The sequence below is a fragment of the Lissotriton helveticus genome, chromosome 2_2 (genome assembly GCF_964261635.1).
Source record: "Lissotriton helveticus chromosome 2_2, aLisHel1.1, whole genome shotgun sequence".
NCBI classification, from domain to species: Eukaryota; Metazoa; Chordata; class Amphibia; order Caudata; family Salamandridae; genus Lissotriton; species Lissotriton helveticus.
In genome coordinates, this window is record NC_136060.1 from 186,888,611 (window position 1) to 186,913,148 (window position 24,538).

The 24,538-nt window shown below is 42.9% G+C and overlaps 2 protein-coding genes across 3 annotated transcripts in view; one reads left to right on the forward strand and one right to left on the reverse strand.

Moving 5' to 3' along the window:
- The window catches only part of KLB (klotho beta), a 613,689-nt gene that overhangs the window by 177,657 nt on the left and 411,494 nt on the right, over positions 1-24,538 (reverse strand). The window lies entirely within an intron of this gene.
- LOC144821365 (large ribosomal subunit protein uL6) lies at positions 4,098-23,248 on the forward strand. The gene is made up of 7 exons (XM_078678320.1): positions 4,098-7,490; positions 7,594-7,709; positions 12,949-13,044; positions 13,878-14,010; positions 20,082-20,162; positions 20,541-20,652; positions 23,140-23,248. Exons 1-6 carry the CDS (start codon positions 7,445-7,447, stop codon positions 20,645-20,647), a joined length of 579 nt encoding a protein of 192 aa, XP_078534446.1. The 5' UTR covers positions 4,098-7,444; the 3' UTR covers positions 20,648-20,652; positions 23,140-23,248.

Here is a 24,538-nt window from a genome sequence, read left to right on the forward strand (position 1 = left end):
AACAACCACCTCAAGTGCATCCTCCTCAACACACGCTCCGTCCACAAGCATGCCGTCGGAACTGTGGGACCTCCTGGAGACAACAGCACCAGACGTCGCCTTCCTCACGGAAACCTGGATGAACGCTTCCTCGGCCCCAAACATCGCCATAGCCATCCCGGACGGCTACAAGATCATCCGGAAAGACCGCGTCAACCAAACCGGAGGAGGAATCGCCATCGTCTACAGGAACACTAGCAACATCACGACCATCACCGAAGACACACTCTCCGCCACCGAACACCTACACTTCCAGATTCACACTGACCCCAAGACCACCCATAGAGGAACGCTCATCTACAGACCCCCGGGCCCACGCACACAATTCAGCGAAACCATCACCGACTTCATCAGCCCGCACGCCCTAGCCTCACCAGAATACATCCTCCTCGGGGACCTGCACTTCCACCTGGAGAAAAACAGCGACAACAACACCACCACCCTGGTCGACAACCTCGCCAACCTCGGACTCAAGCAACTGGTGAGCACCCCCACCCACATCGCTGGCCACACACTCGACCCCATCTTCTCCGCCAGCAACCATGTCTCCTTCAGCCACTCCTCTGGACTACACTGGACTGACCACAGATGTATCCACTTCACCTTCAAAAAGAATACTTCCCACCATCGCACGCAGCAAATCCCCCGCAGATCCTACAGCAAAAACACCACAGACCAGCTCCTCTCATCGCTGAGCCAGAACCCACCAGCCAACTCCGCTGACACCAACAACGCAGCCCACAACCTCACACAGTGGATCTCCAACTGTGCCGACAACCTCGCACTACTAAAGAACCCCCAGACGTGACCAGCAACAGGAAAACCTCATGGTTCACAGACGCCCTCAAAGAATCAAAGAAATCCTGCCGAACCCTCGAAAAAACCTGGCGCCACGAAAGAACTACAGAAAACAGGACAGCCCTCAAGATCGCCACCCGCGAACACCACTAGCTGATCTGCACCACCAAAAGGACAGCATTCAAAGAGAGACTAGACAACAACACCCACAACAGCAAGGAACTCTTCAACATCTTCAAAGAACTCTCCAACTCCAGTGCCAGCAACAACGACATCACACCATCACAAGAACTCTGCAACTCCCTCGCCACGTTCCTCCACCAAAAGATCGCAGATATACACAACAGCTTCGGACCCCAGACTCCGCCTCCAGTCACCGAACCAGCGACCCCCACCACCACCACCAGCGCCTGGACCCCCATCAGCTCTGAAGACACCACCAACATCATGAACTCCATCCACTCCGGCTCCCCCTCGGACCCTTGCCCCCATCACATCTTCAACAAAGCCGACACCATCATCGCACCCCATCTCCGGAACATCATAAACAGCTCGTTCACATCAGCCACCTTCCCCGAGAGCTAGAAGCACGCAGAAATCACAGCCCTTCTGAAGAAACCCACAGCGGACCCCAAACACCTGAAGAACTTCCGCCCCATCTCGCTTTTTCCCTTCCCGGACAAAGTCATCAAGAAAACCGTCAATAAACAGCTGACTGCTTTCCTCGAGGCAAAGAACAACTCACTCGACTCATCCCAGTCCCAATTTCGAGCCAACCACTGCACCAAAACCGCCCTCATCGCAGTCACCGACGACATCAGGACCCTGATGTACAACAGAGAAACAACCGCCCTCATCCTCCTGAACCTCTCGGCAGCCTTCGATACCGTATGCCATCACACCCTAATAACCCGCTTCTTCACCACTGGGATCCAAGGAAAGGCCCTGGACTGGATCACCTCGTTCCTCTCCAACAGAACCAGAGAGCCCGCCTCCCTCCCTTCCGCTTAGAAGCCACCGAGATTATCTGCGGCGTACCCCATGGATCCTCGCTCAGCCCAACCCTCTTCAATATCTGCATGAGCCCCCTCACCGCCATCGCACGCAAACACAACATCAACATCATCTCCTACGCCGACGACACCCAGCTGATACTCTCCCTCACCAAAGACCCAGCCACCGCCAAAACCAGCCTACAGGAAGGAATGAAAGACGTCGCAGAATGGATGAAGCTCAGCCGCCTGAAGCTGAACTCAGACAAGACGGAGGTCCTCATCCTCGGACAATCCCCTTCCGCCTGGGACGAATCCTGGTGGCCCACGGCGCTGGGCACCGCACCAACACCCTCGGATCACGCACGCAACCTGGGATTCATCCTGGACTCGTCACTCACGATGACCAAGCAAGTCAACGCCGTCTCGTCATCATGCTTCAACACCCTACGCATGCTCCGAAAGATCTTCTGGTGGATCCCCACCAAAACCAGAAAGACGGTCACCCAGGCCCTCGTCACTAGCCGACTGGACTACGGAAACGCCCTACACGCAGGAACCTCCGCCAAACTTCAGAAACGACTACACGCCCACCCGCCAGCTACGGTCCACCAGCCTCGCCCTCGCAGCCGTACCACGCATCCGAAGAGCCACCGCCGGAGGAAGATCCTTCTCTTACCTGGCTGCCAAGACTTGGAACTCCCTCCCCATCCACCTTCGGCTGACCCAGGACCATCTCGCCTTCAGGAAACAACTCAAGACCTGGCTGTTAGAGCAGTAGCATACCCCTCCCCCAAAGCGCCTTGAGACCCTCCCGGGTGAGTAGTGCGCTATACAAATGGCATGATTGATTGATTGATTGACTACAACGCATACAGAACGCCTCCGCACGACTCATCCTTGACATCCCTCGCCACAGCCACATATCCGCCCACCTGAGAAACCTGCACTGGCTCCCCGTCAACAAGAGGATCACATTCAGGCTCCTCACCCACGCACACAAAGCACTCTACGACATGGGCCCCGAATACCTCAACAGCCGCCTCTCGTTCTACACTCCCACCCGCCAGCTCCGTTCCGCCAGCCTCGCCCTCGCCACCGTCCCACGGATTCGCGGAACCACCACCGGAGGAAGGTCGTTCTCCTACCTGGCGGCCAAAGCATGGAACTCCCTCCCCGCACACCTACGAACGACCCAGGACCATCTTTCCTTCAGGAAACGCCTCAAGACCTGGCTTTTCGAGCAGTAGTAGCACCCGCCACCCCCACCCCACCCCCACCAGCGCCTTGAGACCCTCCTGGGTGAGTAGCACGCTCTATAAATGGGTTTGATTGATTGATTGATTGACTTCATAAAACTGACCTTCATCCAGTGCTCTAACATTTATAAGGTCCCAAAGGCGAGACCTATTGGCTATGCCAATGCTTGTTTATAATAGCAATAAAAAAATATAAATAAGCAAGAGTATAATTCCCAAAATCCAAAGGAAAAACTGGACTGGAACAGCACGTCACGTATGGACCTGGAAAACTCGGCAAGGCCGTTAAGGTGGTCATCACGCACAACACACAAACCTTTACTGGATCAAAACACCTCCAACCACACACCTTACAGTGTCGCGTGCTACCCATGAAGGCAAGCGCTTATGCACTCCACATTAAAGTAATACGCACTAAACAAATGTTGCAATAATATACATGAAACACATCAACTCCTCAACACTCAAACGCAAATCGGCCATGATGGGTGTAGCAAACCCACGAACGTTCTATACGAGGGTAAGGAAGAACATTACTTTATACTTAATACATTGAAAAGCTGTATCATCACCAATATGTAACTCGCATTATAGGGTTTCGCGTTTAAAGAATGCGTGGCGAAGTCCCCAAAATTTTCTATTTAAGTATCCAATTTTGAATTTCTACAAAGCTCACCCCGCAAGGCCTCTGCTGCCTCTTGGCCGAGGTGAGCCGAGCACACAGCCAGACAGAGACCCGTGTTGTCCCCCGCTGAATCTGTGCCATCGTTACACCCGGCTCAGGTGTACTGATCTTTGCTGATCTCCTATCAGCTGGTTGATGGTTCGGTATTTGATTATTCTGTGCTGACTTTACGTAAGCTTGCGAGGGGGTGTGACTTTGTTTCTGGAAACACTATTAGGACTCGGTACGCGATTGGAATAGACTGGGGCTTCCAGATTACGTTGTGATGTCAGAGCATCGCGGGACTACATTTGCGTGATGACGTTTGACGCTCTCCCTTTTCTCGGTCTCCTGCGAGGTGAGGAGACGTTTAGCCCGGTTCCGGTTTTGTAATCCACTGCAATCCGTTAAATTTCAGCACTTTCTGACCCCCGACTGCGGCTCCCTAGGAACATCTGGGCTGATGGGCTAAGTGGTTATAGCTCTCGGTTGAAATTGTTGCCGGATTTCTTAGTATATATGTTTAATTCTAAACAGGCAGAGATCGATTGAGAACTTTCTTTCCGTTTGGCCTCTCACTTATTTCATTCTGGCCTGTTATGCCTTCCCTTGTGCGTTATAATGTTCGTTGTACAGCGGTTGTTTTTCCGTTTTCTCAAATGCCCTCTCCCTACAAGCAATGACACACGAGAACGCGGGTTGTCTAAGCCTAAACTTCCCAATTTGCTGTTTTTTTAGCTGTACTATTTACTCATGTAATGTACATTCTCTACAAATGGGCCGATGTTTTCTTTTAAACTGTGAACGTTGTTTAACTGGATAACAACGTTCACGTACAATATCTGCCGACATCTCTTTACTCAAACACTCGAGCACTCGCCAGTAGGTGTAACAATTTGGAGAGAGCGATTATTGTATAAATCAATAGTTACATACTATGTAAAATGTCTGCCTTGTTTTCTGATGGTATGGTTGAGCTTGGCAGTTGCTGACGTTTGATTTCTTTGTATTTATAGCCCATTAGATATCTGTGGCTACCTTGTTCGTTGACACGTCACATTTGTGGGCCAATATCCTGAAGACCGCTTTTAGCTAATATGACCATTCGTCAAGCAGTAGTAATATGTAGTGTGTAGCAAATTAATTCATAGCCTTTGCTTTGTCTGAAGTCTGTAAATCGTTGGTTGTGCGAGATGGAGATGCGCTCTGTTGTGATGGCTTTCGTCTTCTGGTTAGGCTTGATGCGTCCGAAAGAGGTGAGATGGACTCCTAAGTTCTACGCTTCTTTTAGGGTAGAAATAAAAGGTTGCAGCTGGTATTGGTTGTAATAGTTCAATGTTGCGCTTGAAGACCCAAAGTATGATGTGCTCCATTGGGTTTCGCTTCTATCTGCGTATAGGATGTTAAATGTGGGAGGGTTTATGGTCACACGTAAACCTGTTGTAATGTGGTTGTTTAGATGCTTGTCCGGGGATCGTTGCCCATGAACTCCGGAAACTTTCTAAATTAACTGTATATTAAATTTTTTGTGTATTTGTTTGTTTTGCCATTTTAAACATGAATTTGTTTTTTTTAAATGAAGCTTTTATGATTTTTATCGAAATAAAGCCTTCTTGACCTGACCATAGATGATCAAACTAGTGGTAACAGTAAACATGCAAGGTGACCGCCCCATTTGTATGTCTGGTTTAGCTGCATTTGTCATCTACACTGTGATTAACAGTTTTAAAAAGTACTATTGAAAGGAGTTTTGTCTCCTCCCATAATTAAATGCTTGTCTGAAGTACAGCTTTTAATTATGCTGAAGATACTTGTTGGTTTGTGGAAAAATTCGGTACCCAATACAGCAGAACTTGGTTATGGTCAATTATCAAGGCAAAGGGTCTGGTCTGTTTGTTATGATGACCGCTGTAGGCTTGACATTTATTAATAAAAGCATTGAATTCAATGTAAATTTAAGGGGGTGTATGCTTTTAAAGGTTGAAAGCTTATATTGTTCCGGTCACTGATATATGTGGAAGGTCAGGGCTTTTTGGTGTTAATCCTTGTGACAAACCGTGGCAATGAATATCTGTGGAGAGATGGTATTTTGTATCGATAACTAATATGTACATTTGTTGTTTTTATTAATATTCCTGATAGGTGCCTTGTCTCGTGAGCTTGTGCAGAATATAGTAAGCTTGCGTTGGTTATGTACACAAACCAATGGTGAAGACTATGGACTGATTTGGAAAGCTATGTCTGTCATAGGCAAGGTTTATTATGGAAAGTTGTGGCAGTGGCTCTAGCCTTTTTATTGTGAAACACTTGTTTAAGCCAATAGGCCTTCCACCACAGATTATCGTACCGATACAAGTTGTAGACATGCATTTTTTGTTTTTTGCTTTAATTTCGCAGTGTCTAATACAGGCAGGGTATTCGGTGTTGGTCGCCCTCTGACAAACCGTGGGTGGGGAGAGTAGATTTTCATTGTGATCTTGCTACACAATTTTGAGAGAAAATATACAAATATCAACTGTTGCATATATATTTTTTTATAACTAAATGCATTTAAGTTGCTACTTAACCATCACATCAGTAGGCATGTTATGGCATTAAATCAGGGATATATGCTGTAGGCCTTATTGGCTCACTGGGTAAACCATGTCCATTCATAGGTTACATTTGTTTATTATGAATAGTTGTGACAAGGCAGTAGGCCTGACTTATTGTGAAAAGCATGCATTAGACAGTTGGCTTTAAGGAATGGATTGATGGATTACTACTGAAAGTCAGAATACTGTAGCAGACAAGGGATACAAGATTTGCACTGTAATAATTATTGTTGGACTCTTAAGAGAATCTGACTGGTTAAGTTGTCCACCAGGGCCGACATGCACTTCAGTTCTACCAATGGTCCCCCAAATGGATGCCATTTACACTTTATCTATGAAACCATACAACATTGACTTTCCATTTGGGTAAATGCGTTTGATTGCACATGAATCTGTGTGGAAATTAATGCACTACGTTACTATGGCTGATGTGCCAGTCAATTAATTTTCCCTTTTTTATAAATAGGCCCCCTTCGATTAGTTTTGATTAATTTTTGTTGGGGGGGGGGGGGGGGTGCATACATGTTCCCTGTCAGTGGTAATGAGATGCTTGCTGCGCCATTTCATCTGCTGCTGTTCGAGGCCATGGCCTCTAAAAACCTTAATACTATCATGGAATAGTATTGGCCATGCAAATGCTGGAACTTTAAAACAGTGAAACTATTTGCAATACTGTTGTAAGATGGGCACCTGCTGCTTTGACTTTTATTTTGTTATTGCAAGCATGCCTGCCATACTTTGGGACCCTAAACAATCGGTGATCAAAGGGCAGTTTTATTTATAAGCTAGGCGTATTGGCTTTTCAGTGCTCGTTCAAGAGTTAAGGGGCAACATGTTTAAATATTCCTCAGGAGTTGAAAGGTGATTTTCATCCCTATAAAATGTTTGCTGACCGTGAATGTCATATTTTGACCAATTGTACAACAGAAGTCTTGCAGGCGACTTTATGTAAAAGTTTTGCATTCAATCCATTGTTGGTTTTTGAAACAGTCTCCATTTGGCCAGTATCAGGTTTTTATGACCACCATGGATATCTTTGTAAAATGGTACTGCCAAGGGTATTTAGTGGTGTTTACATAAATTTTTTTCATTTTCAGAATGAAGACCATTCTCAACAACCAGACTGTGGACATCCCCGACAAGGGTAATTTCTTAAATGTTACTTTTTTTTTTTAGGGGGTTGGGTTGTTCTGGGTAAGAGTTTATTTTTTGTAATCTGACCACCTTTTTTTTTTTCTTCCCCTCAGTGGATATCACCTTGAAAGGGCGCACTGTTATTGTGAAGGGCCCCCGGGGAAGTCTTCGCCGGGACTTCAACCATATTAATGTTGAGCTCTGTCTCATGGGCAAGAAGCATAGAAAGGTGAGTTACATGACTTATTTCCAAGTGATATGAATGGGTGTGTGATTGGCCTTCAGATAATCTAGGTAAAAGGTCAGCACAAGAGCAGTTATGTAGTGCAAGGTAGGACACATGTAGGTAAATGGTTGTGTAACTAACTAGGCCTACATTAGGCCTCATAAAACCATTCAGCGCTCTTCTAATGAGTGCTACATTTTTATACAGCAAGAACCTACTCAAAGGTATTGGAGCGCTTTACATGAGCACCTTTCTTTTTTTCCTTTAGTTCTTTTGCCCTCTTTCTCATCTGCCGGACTGCTCCCACATACAAACCTGTTATTTCCCAACTTTTGCAGCTACTGCTAAAGTATCATTGTCTTAATTTCAGTCTCTGCTCGTGACGCGCATGCCACTTAATCACAAAAAATAGATTCCAAAGACATTAATGTATATGTAGGTCAAATAAAGACAGCAGCCAGTTGTTCAAATCTGTATTAGTAATGCGTTTCTGCCTTCCGTAGCCGAATATCAGTCACCCCATTAGTTTTCATGGGATGGTGCTAGGAAGCTGTCCTGTCCTGCACGTGTCAGTCAAACACTCTTTATGGAGACAGCCTATTTTTCCATAGATTTCAACAATTTAGTTACCATGAGATCAAATGTCCTTGTACAGACAGGGCAAGGAATACCCATGTGTGGGTTAAGAGGACTTGAGCCTTGAAGAGAAGTGAGCCTTAACTTGAGACAAGACAGCTTTCAGTCAGGCGCAATCCCTACTCTTTTCCTCACTCCCGTTGTTTTTAGTTCTGACATATGACTGCGCATGCAAGAAATATTCAATACAAGGAGCTTGCTGCCCATCCTTTTCTTAACATTCGTTGGCTTAATTGTCACTCTTACTGCTGCTTTCTGATTAGCCAGTGCATACTGGCATCACTTCAGCTAGAGCTTGGGCCAAGTACGGATTTCTACAGCTTGATTGCTGGTCTGCTGATCGTTGTCCATCTGCTCATCTCACTGTAACTGAGGAACTACTTCTATTTATTAACCTCTTGACATTTGTAGCTGTTTTACATGGTGCATGCACTTCAAACAAGCCCTTTTGAAATGTTCGTGACAACAGATAATCTCCTTTCAAATATTTTCATTGCGGCATGGGCGCAATTGCTTTTTTAGTATTAAGATTTTTTTTTGCCAAATGTCATTTTTTTAGGGCTCGCGAAGAGCCCTATTGTAGAGGTTTTAAAAATGGACCTGTAAATTGCACACGCTTGTGCATGCGTTTTTTTACTTTCCTGTCTGCCATTGGCCTTCGTGTGTGTTTTTGTTTTAAAGCAAGCATACCATAGGTCAGAGGTGGCCGCATAGCTCCGCTCTTGGCCTATTGGTGTCTGTTACGCGCATTTCCTGATATATTGCTTTCAATTATAGTGGCCAGACACGGACTGCGATAATTGAAAGCATATGGCAGGAAAGGCGCGCGCATTAAGAGTATAAAATCCATGGCTCTTTTCTGTCCCTCCGCCGGGGTCAAAGTTCTCCTTTCGTATTTGCTTTGGCTGCCTCTTCTCAGGCTCAGCTCCTTTTCCCTTGCAGGACAACAATGCCCCCCTCCCCCATACTAATTTATCCGTGTGGACTCGAGGCAATTATTTCGTGATACATCGCAGCCTTTTCTTTGGCGATCAGGGAACTATCTGTCAGATTTAGAGTCCCTGATACAAAGGTGTTCCCGGGGGCGCGGAGGGGCCGTTGATTCCCACTGGGAGCCAAGACCTCGCGTGTGAAGAACTGGACAAAAACACTGAGATTCGAAGTAGTTAACACTTCCCCGTTAACAGAAGGCATAGCGTGCATTTGAACTTCAGCAGGGGGCTGGGAGGGGGTTCATGAGACCCCCGATGCTGCCCACTGGTTTGGCCCCTGCCTCTACTGGGGTCTCTGCTTGTCACAGCTTCTGACCTCTAATGCCAGTTATATTAAGGAAAGGCGCCCTTTGGTGCAAAATGTGTTATTTATCATGTATGCGTTTGTGTGTGTGTATGGGAAAGGGGACGGGGTCAGGGGCGCTGCACCTCCAAACTTTACCTTCTGTTCTTTCCTCCCACCACCAGTTCCATATTTTTCCTTGCAGGATCACCTATTAGTGCCTGCTAACTTTTGTAACCGTACAAAGTGGCTTCTGAAGAGGTATAGATAACATCAGCAACAAATGCATGCTGGAGGGTCGCACCTTTATAAAAACACTCCCTGCTGACTTTGACAGTTTTAGAGCTATCACCTAGAGGTGAATAGACTCCGGATGCTGACACACGGTCCCTTGGGAAATGGCTGTTTTTGAAACCTCAAAATTCAACGATTACGTTGAAGGCCAGTAATCGAGATATCTGAACATATATTATCATAAATAACATGCCCACAAAATAAAATCTGGAAGAGGGGCACTAATGTTAGTTGACCACTCATTCCAATATTCAGTGTAACCAGAACACAATAAGTATTAAATAGTGTGGAATTTATTGTGTTTTAGTTCTCCATCCTGCTATATATTTACCTTTACATAATGTTCACTATCATGATGGGCAAGTAGTGGGCCACTGTAAATTATACATGTTTGTTTACTATGTCGGCAGAACAGCACTACATATGAGAAATGTGAGTACCACACAATATACAGAATATGCTCTTTCCACGAAGCAGCAACACACTTACACTTACACAATACACTTTTATGTAGTGCTCCACAGATGTTAGCTTTGTGGCACTGTGGGAACAGTCGCACTGGTGAATGTTTTCTCAAGCTGGAACGATAAGAGGCTAACTTCACCAGCCAGGTTTTGCAACATGTGACACACAATCTCAGACTACTATCTGCAGAAAAGTAACCCACCGGACAGTTGTGTATGCTTGTTTGGTTCAATATTTTAAGGTTTTGTGTGAGAGCAATAATAGAGAAGGGAGAGGCGCCCTGTTATGAAAAGTAAACTCTAGGGTCGGTGAAGAGTGTTCATACACTTTAGTTAGTACGTTTATAATGCGGTCTTTTACTGCAGAGACACGGCTGGGTAAGTTACAAACTGCGCACTTCCAACCCACTTCACAATGTCAATAACATAAAAACGGAGCAATCTGGTATTTTCTGTTTTTGTACCCTCAGTATCGCCTCTCTCCAATGAATCTGTGGACTTGGGATATATAAGTGCATTGGTTTATTATTCTGTGCATTGCTTACTAAGACAGATGTTCAGAAATGTATAGAAAATACTTTTACCCATCAGGCTATTCGTGCAGGTGCTTACATTTGCTTATTTAACTATATGTACTAGAATTTAGCTGTGGTGCATTGTGGGAGCATCGTGCATACTCCCTCTTTAGCTATTCTTGAGGGTCTCTTATCTGTAAAAGAGCGGAGGGGAGGCCTGAACTTCAGAAGTTACTATGGCCAGCGGCAGAACACTACTGCCAGAGATCCGCTTCACTCCACAGCAATGTGGCTCATATAAGATGTTCTATGGAAAAGATCTATAATGTAATGCTAGTTCGCATAAGTGTTCACTCTTTAATCTATATATATGTGTGTGTGTATATATATATATATATATCTGTCCTTTATGCATTACTACACCATTCATCCGATCGCCAATAAACTTTGGAAAGTTAAGTACACTCCCGCGAAGGTTTCTGGCTTTTTTTAAATATCGATCCCCCAGGGCCCACAATCTTTCGAATACTGATGTGCGCACCAGACGGAAAAACAACAAATCGTGTATCCACAAGCACTCAAATAGAATTAAAACAACATTTATCCGATCGCCAGGAAACTTTGGGAAGTAGTGTACACTCCCGCAAAGGTTTCTGGCATAACATTTTTTAAAATATCGGCCCCCCAGGGCCCTCATAATCTTTCGAATACTGATGTACGCACCAAACGGAAAAACTAAAAATCGTGTATCCACAAGCATTCGAATAAATAGAATTAAAACTACACTTTGAAATGTTTTCCATATTAAAATGAATACGTTTCAATAAAAATGACAATGTAAATTGAATGTTATCATAACGAGTTTCCTTGAAATTCCTTTCTTCGGAGATCGCAGCAAAGCGCGACTGGTAAGCTAGTATGCTATAATGTGTCCATGGAAAGCAATACAAATTAACACATTTTCCAAATTAAAGTTTTGTACACTCAGGTCTTTCTGTTATAATCTAATAGAAAACATGGACTATGCAAGGACAAACTGACCAGTTGGCAAGTGGTTTTAACAAAGCACGGATTAGTTTGCTCCAGTCCAACTCCAATATATACCATAGACACCAAATTATTTACCGGAGCAAACATTATAAGGAAAACAAGCATTTGTAATGCAATAGGTCTCGCATTTGTTAAAGTTAGAGCTGTTGGCATTGAAAATGACAACGCCCTTTAACTGTTTTAAAAAAAACATAAATTAAAGGCATTGTCATTTACAATGCTAATAGCTCAAACTCTCATAAATGCGAGCCCTATTGCATTGCAAATGCTTGTCTTTTTTTGCACATGGGGTAAATTAACCGAATAAGCATTGGCAAAGGCAATACGTTTTGCCATTGTGGCTATTGGCTCTGCCATCTCATTTTGTTCATGCTGCACAGCATGGGCAGTGATTTTAACTATGCTGCATAGCAGCATGGCTAAAAGTATACTTTTAGAAGGACTCTGCATCCAGGGGTGGTATGCTGTTTTTTTTGGGGGGGGGGGGGTTGTTCTGTACACTAGTGATGGCCGCATCATAGTGCTTAACAGTTTTAGCCTCACTGCAGAACATCCCTGCTGCAGTATATCACAGCTGCAAAAATTGCCTATAGCTCTAAATGGCAAGACCATTTGGGTTTGCCAATGCTGGTTCTTTTTATTTAAGCACTTGACTAGAGTGCATGTCTCTCGCATCAGTCTCCCTAGTGTTCCCTTCCTCCGTTGCTGCAGGACTCCGCCCTACATGCTGCTTCACCCTCTTACACCCCACCCACCCCATGTTTTGCTTCGGCCCACATCCGCCCAATCTCAGTGTTGCTAACCGCCAAGTAATGTATGTGCAGTTTTATCGCTAATCTGCTGCTTTTACACTTTGTCCTTTTGACGAAGCCATAAACACAAGGGTATTACAGAAAATAAAGTGGATTTCAAATCTGATCTGACAGTGTCTGCACTGAAACTTAAAATGCTGTTATACTGCTTAGACTTCCGGTTTAGAAGACTTTAATCACAATTTTTTATTTACAGCTTCGTGTTGACAAATGGTGGGGTAATCGCAAAGAGCTGGCCACAGTGCGCACAATCTGCAGCCATGTGCAAAACATGATTAAGGGTGTCACGTTGGTAAATGCTATTTTAATTTTTTTTGTGTGGTCTGTTGAAGAAATGTTTGTCAGTGGTTCTGTCTTGTATTAAGCATTGTAAATCATCGAATGGCTAAAATCGTGTTCCTATAGTGGCATGCAGTTGGCTGTTATGTGCATTTGTAAAGCTGGAGGGTATCCTTGGACTGTAGACTGACAGTTGAGTGTTTCTAGGGCTTCTTGCAATCCAGATACACGTCAAACGGTTTCCTCCAAACTATACCCTAAACCTTTGAGACCACATGTTTAGCATTTTTTCCCCTTGCTTTGGCTTGAGCTTTCAGTATCCATATTCTGTAATGGTTGCTGTTATGGCTAGTAGAAGAGAATTGGTGAAAGGTATATTTTTCTAGTTATACCAGCATTCATAGGAATGGTCTTCCAGACTAGGTGCTGAATGTGTGCTTGCGATAGAACATCAGAGGGTCTTGATAAGTTTAGTTTACAGTATCCTGTTAATGGTTTGTCTGAAATATGGTTAACTTAGTGTTAGATTTTGTGCCTTGGACTTTTGAAATTCATCCACTCTGCATTTTAGTGACTTGACTACTCATCACACCCTCTGTTGTCACAGATCGGCCCCAGTCACTTCAATCTCCCATCATACTGCTTGTGCAACCTCTAGATTTGTACTCACTTCTAGGGTGTACTTTAAATGCTGCGTTCTTATCCTGTTTTACTGAACAATTTTTGAACTGTTCTACGTGCTCCAGAATCTGTTTTCTTTTACACAAGTCTTTTTATTTGATTGTGAACAACTTGAACTGTTCATAAGGTAACTTTCTTTAATGCAAACCACTTTCTCATTTGCAGGGCTTCCGTTACAAGATGAGGTCTGTGTACGCTCATTTCCCTATTAACGTAGTAATTCAGGAAACTGGCTCACTTGTAGAAATCCGTAATTTCTTGGGGGAGAAGTACATCCGCAGAGTGCGCATGAGGCAAGGTATGTTGTTTATAATTACGTTTTAGTCCACAGCTTCAATATCCTTTGTTGCCAATTTGTCGTCTTCTCTAGGAGCCAGAAATCTCAACGTGTGTATTTTTTTAAAATTTATTTTTACCTTAATCCATATAGTTGTCATATTGGCTCAGTCGCTGGTAGGCTATCTCAACTTTCCTCCTGTACCTGTTGCATGCTACCTCAACATTGCTAAATGCCAAACTTCTTAAGATCTGCAGTTGGCACCGCCTGAGTGGGGTTGGGATCCTGACATTTCACACTCCCCTTTTCTCCCCCACCACCAATGTTCTAGTGCTGCTTGTCCTTTCTGGGGGTGTTACTACGGGTGCTTTTGAGAGTTTAACCTTTTGTCTAGTGACAAGCACTGTACTAAATTGCGGGATGAGGTACCCACCATTGCTACAGCAAGTAGTTTGTGTAGAAAATGGGTAGTTGTTGCCTGAGTTGTGTGATGTGTTGGGTGTGCACACCTGTTCTGTGCAACAGAGATTGGCGCATGAATAGTTGAAACTTCCTGGTGCCCCCACAATCAACTGTGTCCTGCTTTCCCTCAGTTTTGGTATTGCAGACCCTTCCCTAAAAAGTTGCCCACATCATACCTATCCAACAACACCACTGCACTGAACATTGCGGTCTGTTGCTACAGATTAATATAGTTATTCTGTAGTAAACATGCTCCACGAACATGGCAATCTGCGGTCATTTGTCTTTTCTAGATAGGAGGATGTGTAGTAAACGAGTTCTTCCAACATGGCCACCTGCTGTCATCACACTTTCCTCTATGCTCCTACCTACTAGCCTCCCACAATGCTTGTCTAGTCTGTTGTACCGGGAGGTTCCAGTCTTGACAGTTGAAGGTCTGGTCAGCTGGCGAGTTGCGTTGCTCTGCTGTAATCTAATAAACCTATCGTGAAACTACAAAGAAGTGTCTTGCTGTCTTCACCTACTTATCTACAACACTTTTGGCAACATCCTGTGCTGACCAGACCAGAGGAGCAGACCAAGAAGAACAGCACAGCACGAGCAACCAAGATCCCACTTAACTGCGGCCAGAAACAATATATTAAGCAACTGAACCATTGAAACTCAAACCCAGAAGTAACTAGCTGCAAGTAAACTAAAAGAAAAAGAATTTACAAACTAAAAAGAAAAACAAAGGCAGCCGCAATTAACGGAAACATAACCCAGAAGATAAAAAAGATGGAATCAAATCAGCTTCATTTGTTCCTCATCTGCTGCTAAAGGAACGTAAGAAAAACAAACCAGTAATCTTGTAGAAACATGCCGCAAGGACTTGACAGCCTCTGCCTGCTCAAGAGAAACGCCATGAATCAACTGCTGGTAACATTCATTAGTACACCGCTTCCACGCCCCTGACCTCAGCTGAAATAAAAGGAAAAAAAAACAAGAACAAGTAGGAAACCCATCGCAGGTACCTGATCTGTGTCTATTGTGAGAGGGTATCCCCGGTTTCCTAGTGATTGACTATCTGTGGTTTTCTGTCAATAGGTTTCTTTGCCTGCCTGCGAGGGAGCTCCGTTTGTCTCCATGCTGATCCGTTCTTCCCTCATGCTTCTTCCCTAATGACGTCCTAGAACCTCCAGCTGTCTTTGCGGAGTGACAGCGTGTTCCTCTTGTCATGCTGTGTGCTTCCAGTGTTGAGTGGAAGAGGTTTCTTAAAGTGATAGCGCAACGTAAAAGTCATCGCGCAACGCTATGAAGCCATTTTTGAGTACTTTTTACTCCCGCACCCAGATATGCAAACGGTGAGGTGGACGTGAGCAGTCTCATATACATAAGGCTGTGGTGTCATGAATTAAAGGCATTTTCAAAGCGCAACCTATAACTAGGTCAATGGCTGTTTTTGTGACAAGATTATTGGCGCTATTGGACAGACCTAGAAATGCCCAACATCAACCGTTTCCTTTCAGCTTCGATACCGGTCAAAAGCCCTAAGTGTTTCTCAACGGTGAAAAATACACGCGGCACATCCAACATCTGTAGACCTCTTCTAGCAAGTGTCTCATGTATTAAAACTGCTGATTTTCACATTCCGGAAGGTCTTGCGTGAGGCTCATTGTGAGCTGAAGCGGTGTGTTTGTGCTGTTAGGCCAGTTAAAGAGCAATCATTAACGTTGCAGCACACATTTTTCAATTAAAGGACCATTTAAGCAGTGTAAAAGATCACGAGTGACCCAACAATAGAATACGAGTCAGTGTAAAATTTATGACCAGAGTGCCATCTAGTGGATATTTTGGGTATTCATCACAGATCTGGGAGAAGCCAAGAAACGTGTCAGAGCAGATAAAAGAAAATAAACTGTATTGTGAAAGCAACAATTCATCAGTATGCCTATGCTGTCTAGAACTAACTGATAATTAAAATTAGTTCATTACTATAGGACAATTCTAGGAGAAAAAGAGCGGAATCCTTGGCTAGGAGCTCAAATGTCTCAGAACCTAGAGGAGGAAAAAGCTTGTCCAAGATCAGAGTGGATCCATAATCTACTGCTGACAAACGTCCAAGAACCAACGGTGGACATAACCTGCAGGAGATAAATGTTCTCTCAGAACCAAGAGGGGTTAAAGGTAAGAACCAACCCTGAACAGCGTCCCACAACTAGCACCTGTCACATTCAGAGAGCCCAAGAGCAGGGTAAAAGAGTTCAATTAAGTGAAATTGAGCCCGTTTCAGAAAAACAAGTTGGAGTTGTTGGTCCCAGAACCAGTTGGTGGCAAAGGCCCTGAAATCATTAGGACACACATCTCCCAGTACCAACTGAGGACTAAGGGCCCAAAACTTAAAGAGGACAAAGCAGTGGACGGGGTTCGTCCAAGACAGGACAGAAGTTACCTCAACTAGGAATGGACTATGGTCGGCAAAGAGTGGACAAGGACTGGACAATGGTCGTCCAAGTGGGGACATAGGTCGTCCCAGAACAAAGAATGAAAAAGGTAATCCAAGAGGGGACCAAGGTTTCCCACATCTATGAATGGACAAAAGTTGTCCAAGAGTGGACAAGTACTGGACAAAGGACGTCCAAAAGAGCACAAAGCCCATGACTGGTGCGGAGACCAGAAGTGGTTCAGAGGACTCAAAACTGAGTCTAACGTTCCACATCTGGAAGCTGGTCAGTGAGCTCTTAATCTTGTCTGTAAACTAGAAGGGTACAAATGTTCCCAGAACCAAGAAGTTTCTGCAACGGGGTTGCTGTGCTCCAGTACTGAGATAAATATTCCAGTATCAGGAAATGTAAGAAAATCCAGGAAATGTTTTTCTTGAACTAAGGGTCCAAATAACATCAAATTCTGAGGCCCTCAACCAGAGCAAGGGATCTAATACTCGAGAAAGACGTCAAGACCTTGTTAGAGGGATCCAGAACCTCAACTGGAACTTTTAGTTCAATTCTATCTTTATTTTAAATTCATCTTGGAGCGCAAAACAGGCTAAAGAAATTGACCTGTGTCTTTGTGTTTTGCTGGTCAAGGACTGATAGGAGAAAGTGGACTGTCTTTTCCTGTTTTGGTCTGCCTAAGGGGAATAGGTGGTGGTGATACCCATTAGTTTTGGGTTGTGTCTCACCTCACATTTCACTCTAAACTCTCTTCGCCCCTTAACGCTAGTTTGCCTTTATCTTTATTTTTCTTTCTATTATAAAGGAGGTGGATGGTGTGTAATACATTTCTAGAAAAAGGTGGAGGATGTATTGTAAACCTATGCTCCCCCAACGTGGTCATTTGTCTTTTCTAGATAAAGGGGGAGGATGTGTAGTAAACTAGTTGTTCCAACATGGCCACCTGCTGTCATCACACTTTCCTCTATGCTCCTACCTACTAGTCCCCCACAATGCCTGTCTACATTCTATGTTGCACCGGGAGGTTCCAGACGTGACAGTTGAAGGTCTGGTCAGCTGGCGAGTTGTGTAGCTCTGCTGTAATCTACTAAACCTATCCTGAAATTACAAAGAAGATTCTTGCTGTCATCTACTTATTTACAACATATTCGTTTGGTTGAAGTGTTAATTTGCAGTAGATATTACCTTGGGATGAGCTTGATGTCATGTATGCGCATCACAATAAATAACCGACCGTACAGATTTTCTCTTGCTAATACTTTCTACATTTAATGCTAAGCCTGTTTGTTTCTGTATTTGACAGGCCACGCTTTAACCATCGTCACTTTTTAAACAGTATCCGTGAGACACTTGCAATTTTTCCTCCTAATTTGGGCCTTATACCTGGGGTGTAAGGAGGAACTGAAGATAGCCAAAACCTTTTTTCTTATGAAGTGAAGAAAACATTAAGTGTGTGTTGGGCATTTTTAACCTAGCTGCCTAAAACTGCCAGGAAAGAGCACTTTTTAAAATTTGTATTTGCTGTTTCTACCAGCTTGCTGGTTGTGAGGGAAAAGGGGTGAAGGCCATAGTTGTGAACCCAGATATCCTATTCTGGAAATCAAACTTCATGAAAGGGTCATTTGTGTGGATTGGTGAAGGTTGTCCCCATACAAACTAATCACTGAGTTTAAAAATTGTGAATACAAATGAAAATAAATTCTGTCCTCAAATTTGTCTTGGCGGTGTGTGTGGCTTTCATCATTTTATGCTGAAAATCCAGTCTAGCTGAAAATTGCAATTTGAATTGTACCCAATACTCTGAGTTAAGGGAATGGGTATCGTTCACGCGGTTACAAATTCAGTAATGCCCATAATGCCAGGTGATTTACTTTATGCAGTTTGCAGTAAATGTACTTTGAGGCCATCGATTTAAAATAGAAAGTCAAAGTTTTAGAAAATTCTGTAACCAATGTCCTGCCATGCAATGTTTTTCACTGATTTTGAAACCCATGCAAACGTTTGCGGGGGTGTATTACTGAACATGACAAAAAGGCCAAAATAGGGAGCAATCCAGGGCCGTTATGATTTATGGTAGTAAATGGCCATGGGGAGGCTGTAGTTTTGAGATCAGGCCAGTTTGCATCCCACCTGCTACCCTACAAACTAGGAACCCTGCAATTCTGTGTCACTGTTTTAGCATATACTGTCTTGCGTTTCACAGTTCAGACCTACAAAGCACACCTACATGTTGGATAATCTACAGGTGTACAAATTTCATTGGGAGTAGTGTCAGAACATAGAATGGCAGAGTTTTGAGTAGTTGTACTACTTTAGCAGCTATATAGTGCTTACTACCTACGTGGAGTGCAAATGAACTTATCCACAACAATTAGTATGCGGTTTTAAGTGTCTAACATGATTCCTCTGCATGCGGTGTCTGCATTGAGTTGACAAGTACACATCCCCTGGCCTTCTGCCTCCATTCTGCTTCTTGGGAGCAGTCACAGGTAGAGTACTGGGTAGGAGTTGCCTGTGCCCACCACTTCACTGTAATATGGCTCATGCTTGTGCACATTATGCACCGGGTGGCTACAATGTGATTATTTTCTAAAGAGGTATGGACCCATGCAAATAGCTAGATACTTAGATTTTGAACGTGCACCGTATAATGTGCTTAAGTGCACAGTTACTAAAGTCTTATTTTTTTATGGTCTGGAAATTATGACTGGTGCCTGGCCTAGTGGGGCTCGCATCTTTGCCCCTTAATCTGTTGTCTAAATATCATGCATTCTGTACAATCTCTGCTCCGGAAATCACTCTACTTTTTGAGAAAGTGGTGGCAGGTATAATTCTTTCCTATCGATTTTTAAATTGTGGACTGCCTAGATTGCCCTGAAGTAGAAAGGAAACCAAAGCATTCTTTGTTATATTCTTTTTTTGCTATTAAAAGAACTTTTTTCCAGCTGGCAAATCCTATTATGCTTTACCCAAATACTACGCTATTATGAAACCGCTGTTTATTTGTTCACATGATGCATTGAAGTTTTGGGCTGTGTGTGAAAGACTATATATGCGCAATGTAAAGATCCCTGAATACCCTAGTTGCAACTTGCTAATTTTCAAATCTGTTAATCATTGCTAGGTTTTGCACTCCTATTAAATTCAGTATTCAAAATGAAATATTGTGTTCAACATATTTGTTTTTAATATTGCCAGGTGTCAACTGTGCAGTTTCTCAAGCCCAGAAGGACGAGTTGATTCTTGAAGGGAATGACATTGAACTGGTTTCAAATTCAGGTTTGTTGCAAGTTTAGTTGGGCGGACTCCGCAGCTTTTAGATGTTAATTTCAAAGTAGGTCGAAGAATGTTTACTTTATGAATCCCTTAAGTATCTGGTCCATAACTTTACTCACAAAATGACTACATTTTTTAGCCAATGTAGACTTTTAAACAATGCTCATGTTGGTAATAGTTAAAAAAATTAAAATTAGGTACATTTACAGTTAGTGTTTCCTAGGGCTATTTTTACATTTATTTCAATGAGATGACTTATTGAAATATGCCATTTTTTGGTGCATTCCTGTGCACTGATCTGTGAAGTAGTGATGTATGAAGTGTCATTACATGAAATCGTGCCAAAGTTTAGATTTTTCTTATCTTCCATTTACAATTTAGCTGCCTTGATCCAGCAAGCCACCACTGTAAAGAACAAGGATATCCGAAAGTTCTTGGATGGTATCTATGTTTCAGAGAAGGGCACTGTCCAGCAGTTGGAAGAATAACCTTGGTGAGAGACTGGATCTCATGTAATTTGGTGATTTGTTCTCTTCTGTGGATGTAGTCTACATAGTGAAACATAAAGATAATATGGCACTCATTATATACAATTAGGAGGAAGTTTTAAAAGTTTCTTTTGTTAATTTCTGGTCCATGGGTCTCTTGTGTTGTGGCTGTTCGAATATAATATATAGAATGGGGTGTGGAAACTAAGCCATCTCTGCCCAATATATGAAAAATCAGATCATTGCCCTGTGTCCCTTTCTCTGTCCACATTTATAGCCAAGAATGTTCTTTAGCCCAGCACATACTTTCCACACAGACTGCAGTGTTAGGCAGCCCAACTTCTACCTGTGAATATACACTCAAAACTCTTTATTCTTCAAAGGCCTAACACTATCGCAAATCTAGTTTATTCTGCTGACCATCCGGTACTCTTGATTTAAACAGCCTCCCAAACAATCGACGCATGAATGCTTGTTGTTCCCATTTATTTGCAGTTAGAAAATCATCAATTTCTTCTTTCGCTTTTGTTAAAACGTGAATTGATCCAGAGGATAATGCACCTCCATTAAAAATACTTGTTTTTACTATACCTTCCAACCCCTTCCTATTCTGTGATGGACATAAGTAGCACTGCCATTCACAAGTTATTCTTCACTTGTGTGTTCAACTACACCACATACATCTTGTACTTTTTGTTTTTAATCTGTCTGGTAATCCTTCTCAACCTCCTGTATGCACTGATAGAGCAGTCCTTAACCAATATCCATGCACCACCCGTAAACGGTACCCTTCCACTCATGTTTTCTCCATGAAATCCGCTAGTCTTTGTTCTTGTGAATCTTGAACAGATTCCCCTTGCCAGCTTTGACATCACCTGATTTCTTAACTGCCAGTCAGTTGACCGTAAGTTATACCTCGCAACCAGCAGCACTACCCCACATATCCAGGCATAGAGAAATCTACTTGCAATGGCGAGTTAGATTTTACCAGGTCTAGATTTTTTAAGACCTACTGGTCCGTTCTAGTGAGTGAACTTAAGCTGGTAAGGAACTGTTCATTCGGGAAGTGAATAAGCAATAAAGATGCCTTTAAATCTGTTATCTTGGCACATTTGCTGTCTGTTCAAGGACACGGGTCAAATGGCAGTTTGTCTTTTTACTAATTGATGCTCATCTTACCCTGGAATGGGGTTTACTTTTCATTCTCTTACTATAGTTGGAGGATTTTGTTAAGAGCTGTCTGACAATCCTTGTGAAACAAGACTGTAGGACATCAGTTTTTTCTTCTAACACTACATTTTAGTAGCTTGTAAATAGTTAAAATATTTCAAGATCAATCTGGAATTACAAAAGCACTTTTTTGTAAATCAGAAGTATGCCAACAGATTTAAATAGGAGCAAAACAAATCGAAACACTTAACTTGGTGATGTGCAAATGAGAAATATATTCAGAAACCCTATTTCCAAACCATATTGTTTATACTCTATAGTTTTATCTGTAAAGCTGCATGTCAGTGCGAAATGTGGCCATTTCAATGGAAAATATGCTTATTGCAAATAAGTGTGCTACCACTCCATGATTTAGTTATATATTAAGTGATGTTTTTTTTAACTTGCTTGAGAAAGTCCTGCCCTAATGACAATTCTGTTAATGAACTAAGAGCCAAGTAGGATCTTGTGTGTATCTAGATTTGTATTCTCTAATAGACTAAATTATCTCTATAAATCGAACTAGTTTTTTTATACAGCAGACCAGCCAAACACATTTGAAGGTGATCTCATATATGATAATGAAGAAATTGGCAGCTCAGTGAATTAAAATATTTGCCCAGCACTGCATAATTAAAGCCAGTTTATGGGTCGAGCAGTACAGTAGAGCGAAGTAGATTATTTAGGTCACTAGACCCGGAGGGAGTGGTCTTCATAACTTTTTAATGCCGCCCACCCCTGGGGGGGAAATCTGCCTTTCCCCCCCCACCCACACTCCACCCCTCAAAGTTTTTAACAATTCTATTAAATTGTATCTATTCTAAAAGTATCCAGTGTGTGGATGGGAGTTTTGAAGAATATTTGGAATCCCTTCACCTTTGACACACTCCTAGCTAGGATATAAATGACAACACGTGTTTGTGATGGCCTATTACAGAGCCTAATGCTGCTTTTGGCCAGAGCCTGGAGACCCCCTGGCTTCACCTGAGGCCCCCCCTAAAGGGGCATGCCCCCTCCCCAGTTGAAAAAACCAGTGTCTGCAGGTAACATTTTAATGATTTTTCAAGGCCAGACCAGTTATACCTGCTGCTGTAGACTTACATCTATATCCATAGTCGAGGGAACCTCAGACCAACCAGCATGTACCTTTTTTGGTACACTTGAAGTTACCAGAAAACAAAAGTTGTAGACTTTTTTTTTTTGTCCATGATGTATTAAATATCTGCTGTGGTGTGATTTTTAAATCTCTTAACCTTTTTTTCTTTCTTTTTTTTTTTTGGCAGGTGTCTATGCCACCAACTGAAGCATTTCTGTAAATATAAATGGTCTGCCAGAACAGCATCAAAAAGATCTTTGCGGTGCAAAATTAAAATAAAAAAATATTCTTCCTTGTTTGCTTGGTTTTGTACAGTTTATTTCGAAATGGTGAAATATAATTGCCTCTAGCAGGATCTTTTTCTTCACTTTCATTAGACCATGACTGTTGGCGTCCAAGAGTTGTAATATAAACTGAGGCCTGAATGGCATCAGACTAGTCTTAAAGGTCTTGCAAATATTGCTTCTAGAAGGCAATGGATGCTGTACTCTTGTAGTGTAGTGCCTCTATTCCCAATAGGCTCTGCGCATTGGAATAATATATCCTACAGATGTGACGTAGGACTTTGTCTACTAAGTCTCTATCGAATATATTAGACTTAATTGTGCCAGCTAAGTCAGAGGTCACTAGGAACTTTCTCTAATTCACAAGAAGGGATTAGTTTCTGACAACCGCTTAAACATGACAACTTTGTTTCCCCAAGATAAAATGTATCTTCAGAGTCGTGGAAACAATAGAGATATTTTACTCAGTCAAACGTGCATGCTTCGTTTCACCAGAGCTGCAGAGAAACAGACTGGCGTTTTCAATAAAAGTGTTTATTGAACAGTTTTCTTTCTCATGCAGAAGAAATGAACTGCTACAATCCTAATACTGGCTGTAAAGTATAATGCGTACAGCAAGAAGAGAATTATAAAATAATACTGTAAAAGCATGGTATGGTTTCTAAGCCATAAAATACATACATGACTAAAAGTACTGGACTGGTTCTTCTAAAATACGCCTACCCCGATGTACCTAACCGAAGTCTAGTATGAGGGAAGAAGTAAGTGTGATGCAGCATAAATTTAGTATTCTTTTGCCAAGAATCTATCCAAGATTTCTCTTGGTCTAATCCGCTCTGTATGTTGGTTTAGAATGGAGGAGGTCTGGTATCTCTTTTCTCAGAGATACCAGACCTCAATTTCCCAACACCCCGCAAGGGGAGCTTGGAAACACGAGCTGGATTTCTCGGCAGGAGAAAAGACTGAGTCTCTCAGTGCGTCTGCTGGTGGGTCGGCTTCCTTCGGCACTTGCTGTAGCGAGATGCGTCGGGCAAGTAGTCGAACTGCTCCAAACCACTGTGTTTGCTTGGGCAAGTGTGGACATATTTATACCTTGAAGGTTCCGGGTTTGACGTAAAGGTGGACATAACGTCATCAAAGAGTCTCAGTTCTTTGAAAACTCCATGAGTTCTTGGACAACTCAATATTCAAGCAAGGGGAAGTCCCTAACTGCTGAAGCTGAGTTTTCCAAGAAATCGATGTGGATTTTTGGAACTAGTGGAAGTAGCCATGCTGTATTTGGACTGCATGAGCTATGTCTAA

Bases quoted from the DNA above. Each gene is read 5' to 3' on its own strand.
- LOC144821365 (XM_078678320.1), top strand. From the start codon at position 7,445: ATGAAGACCATTCTCAACAACCAGACTGTGGACATCCCCGACAAGG. The intron at 7,710-12,948 runs GTGAGTTACATG...TTTTATTTACAG, and splicing joins TGGGCAAGAAGCATAGAAAG to CTTCGTGTTGACAAATGGTG. The intron at 20,163-20,540 runs GTTTGTTGCAAG...TTTACAATTTAG, and splicing joins TGAACTGGTTTCAAATTCAG to CTGCCTTGATCCAGCAAGCC.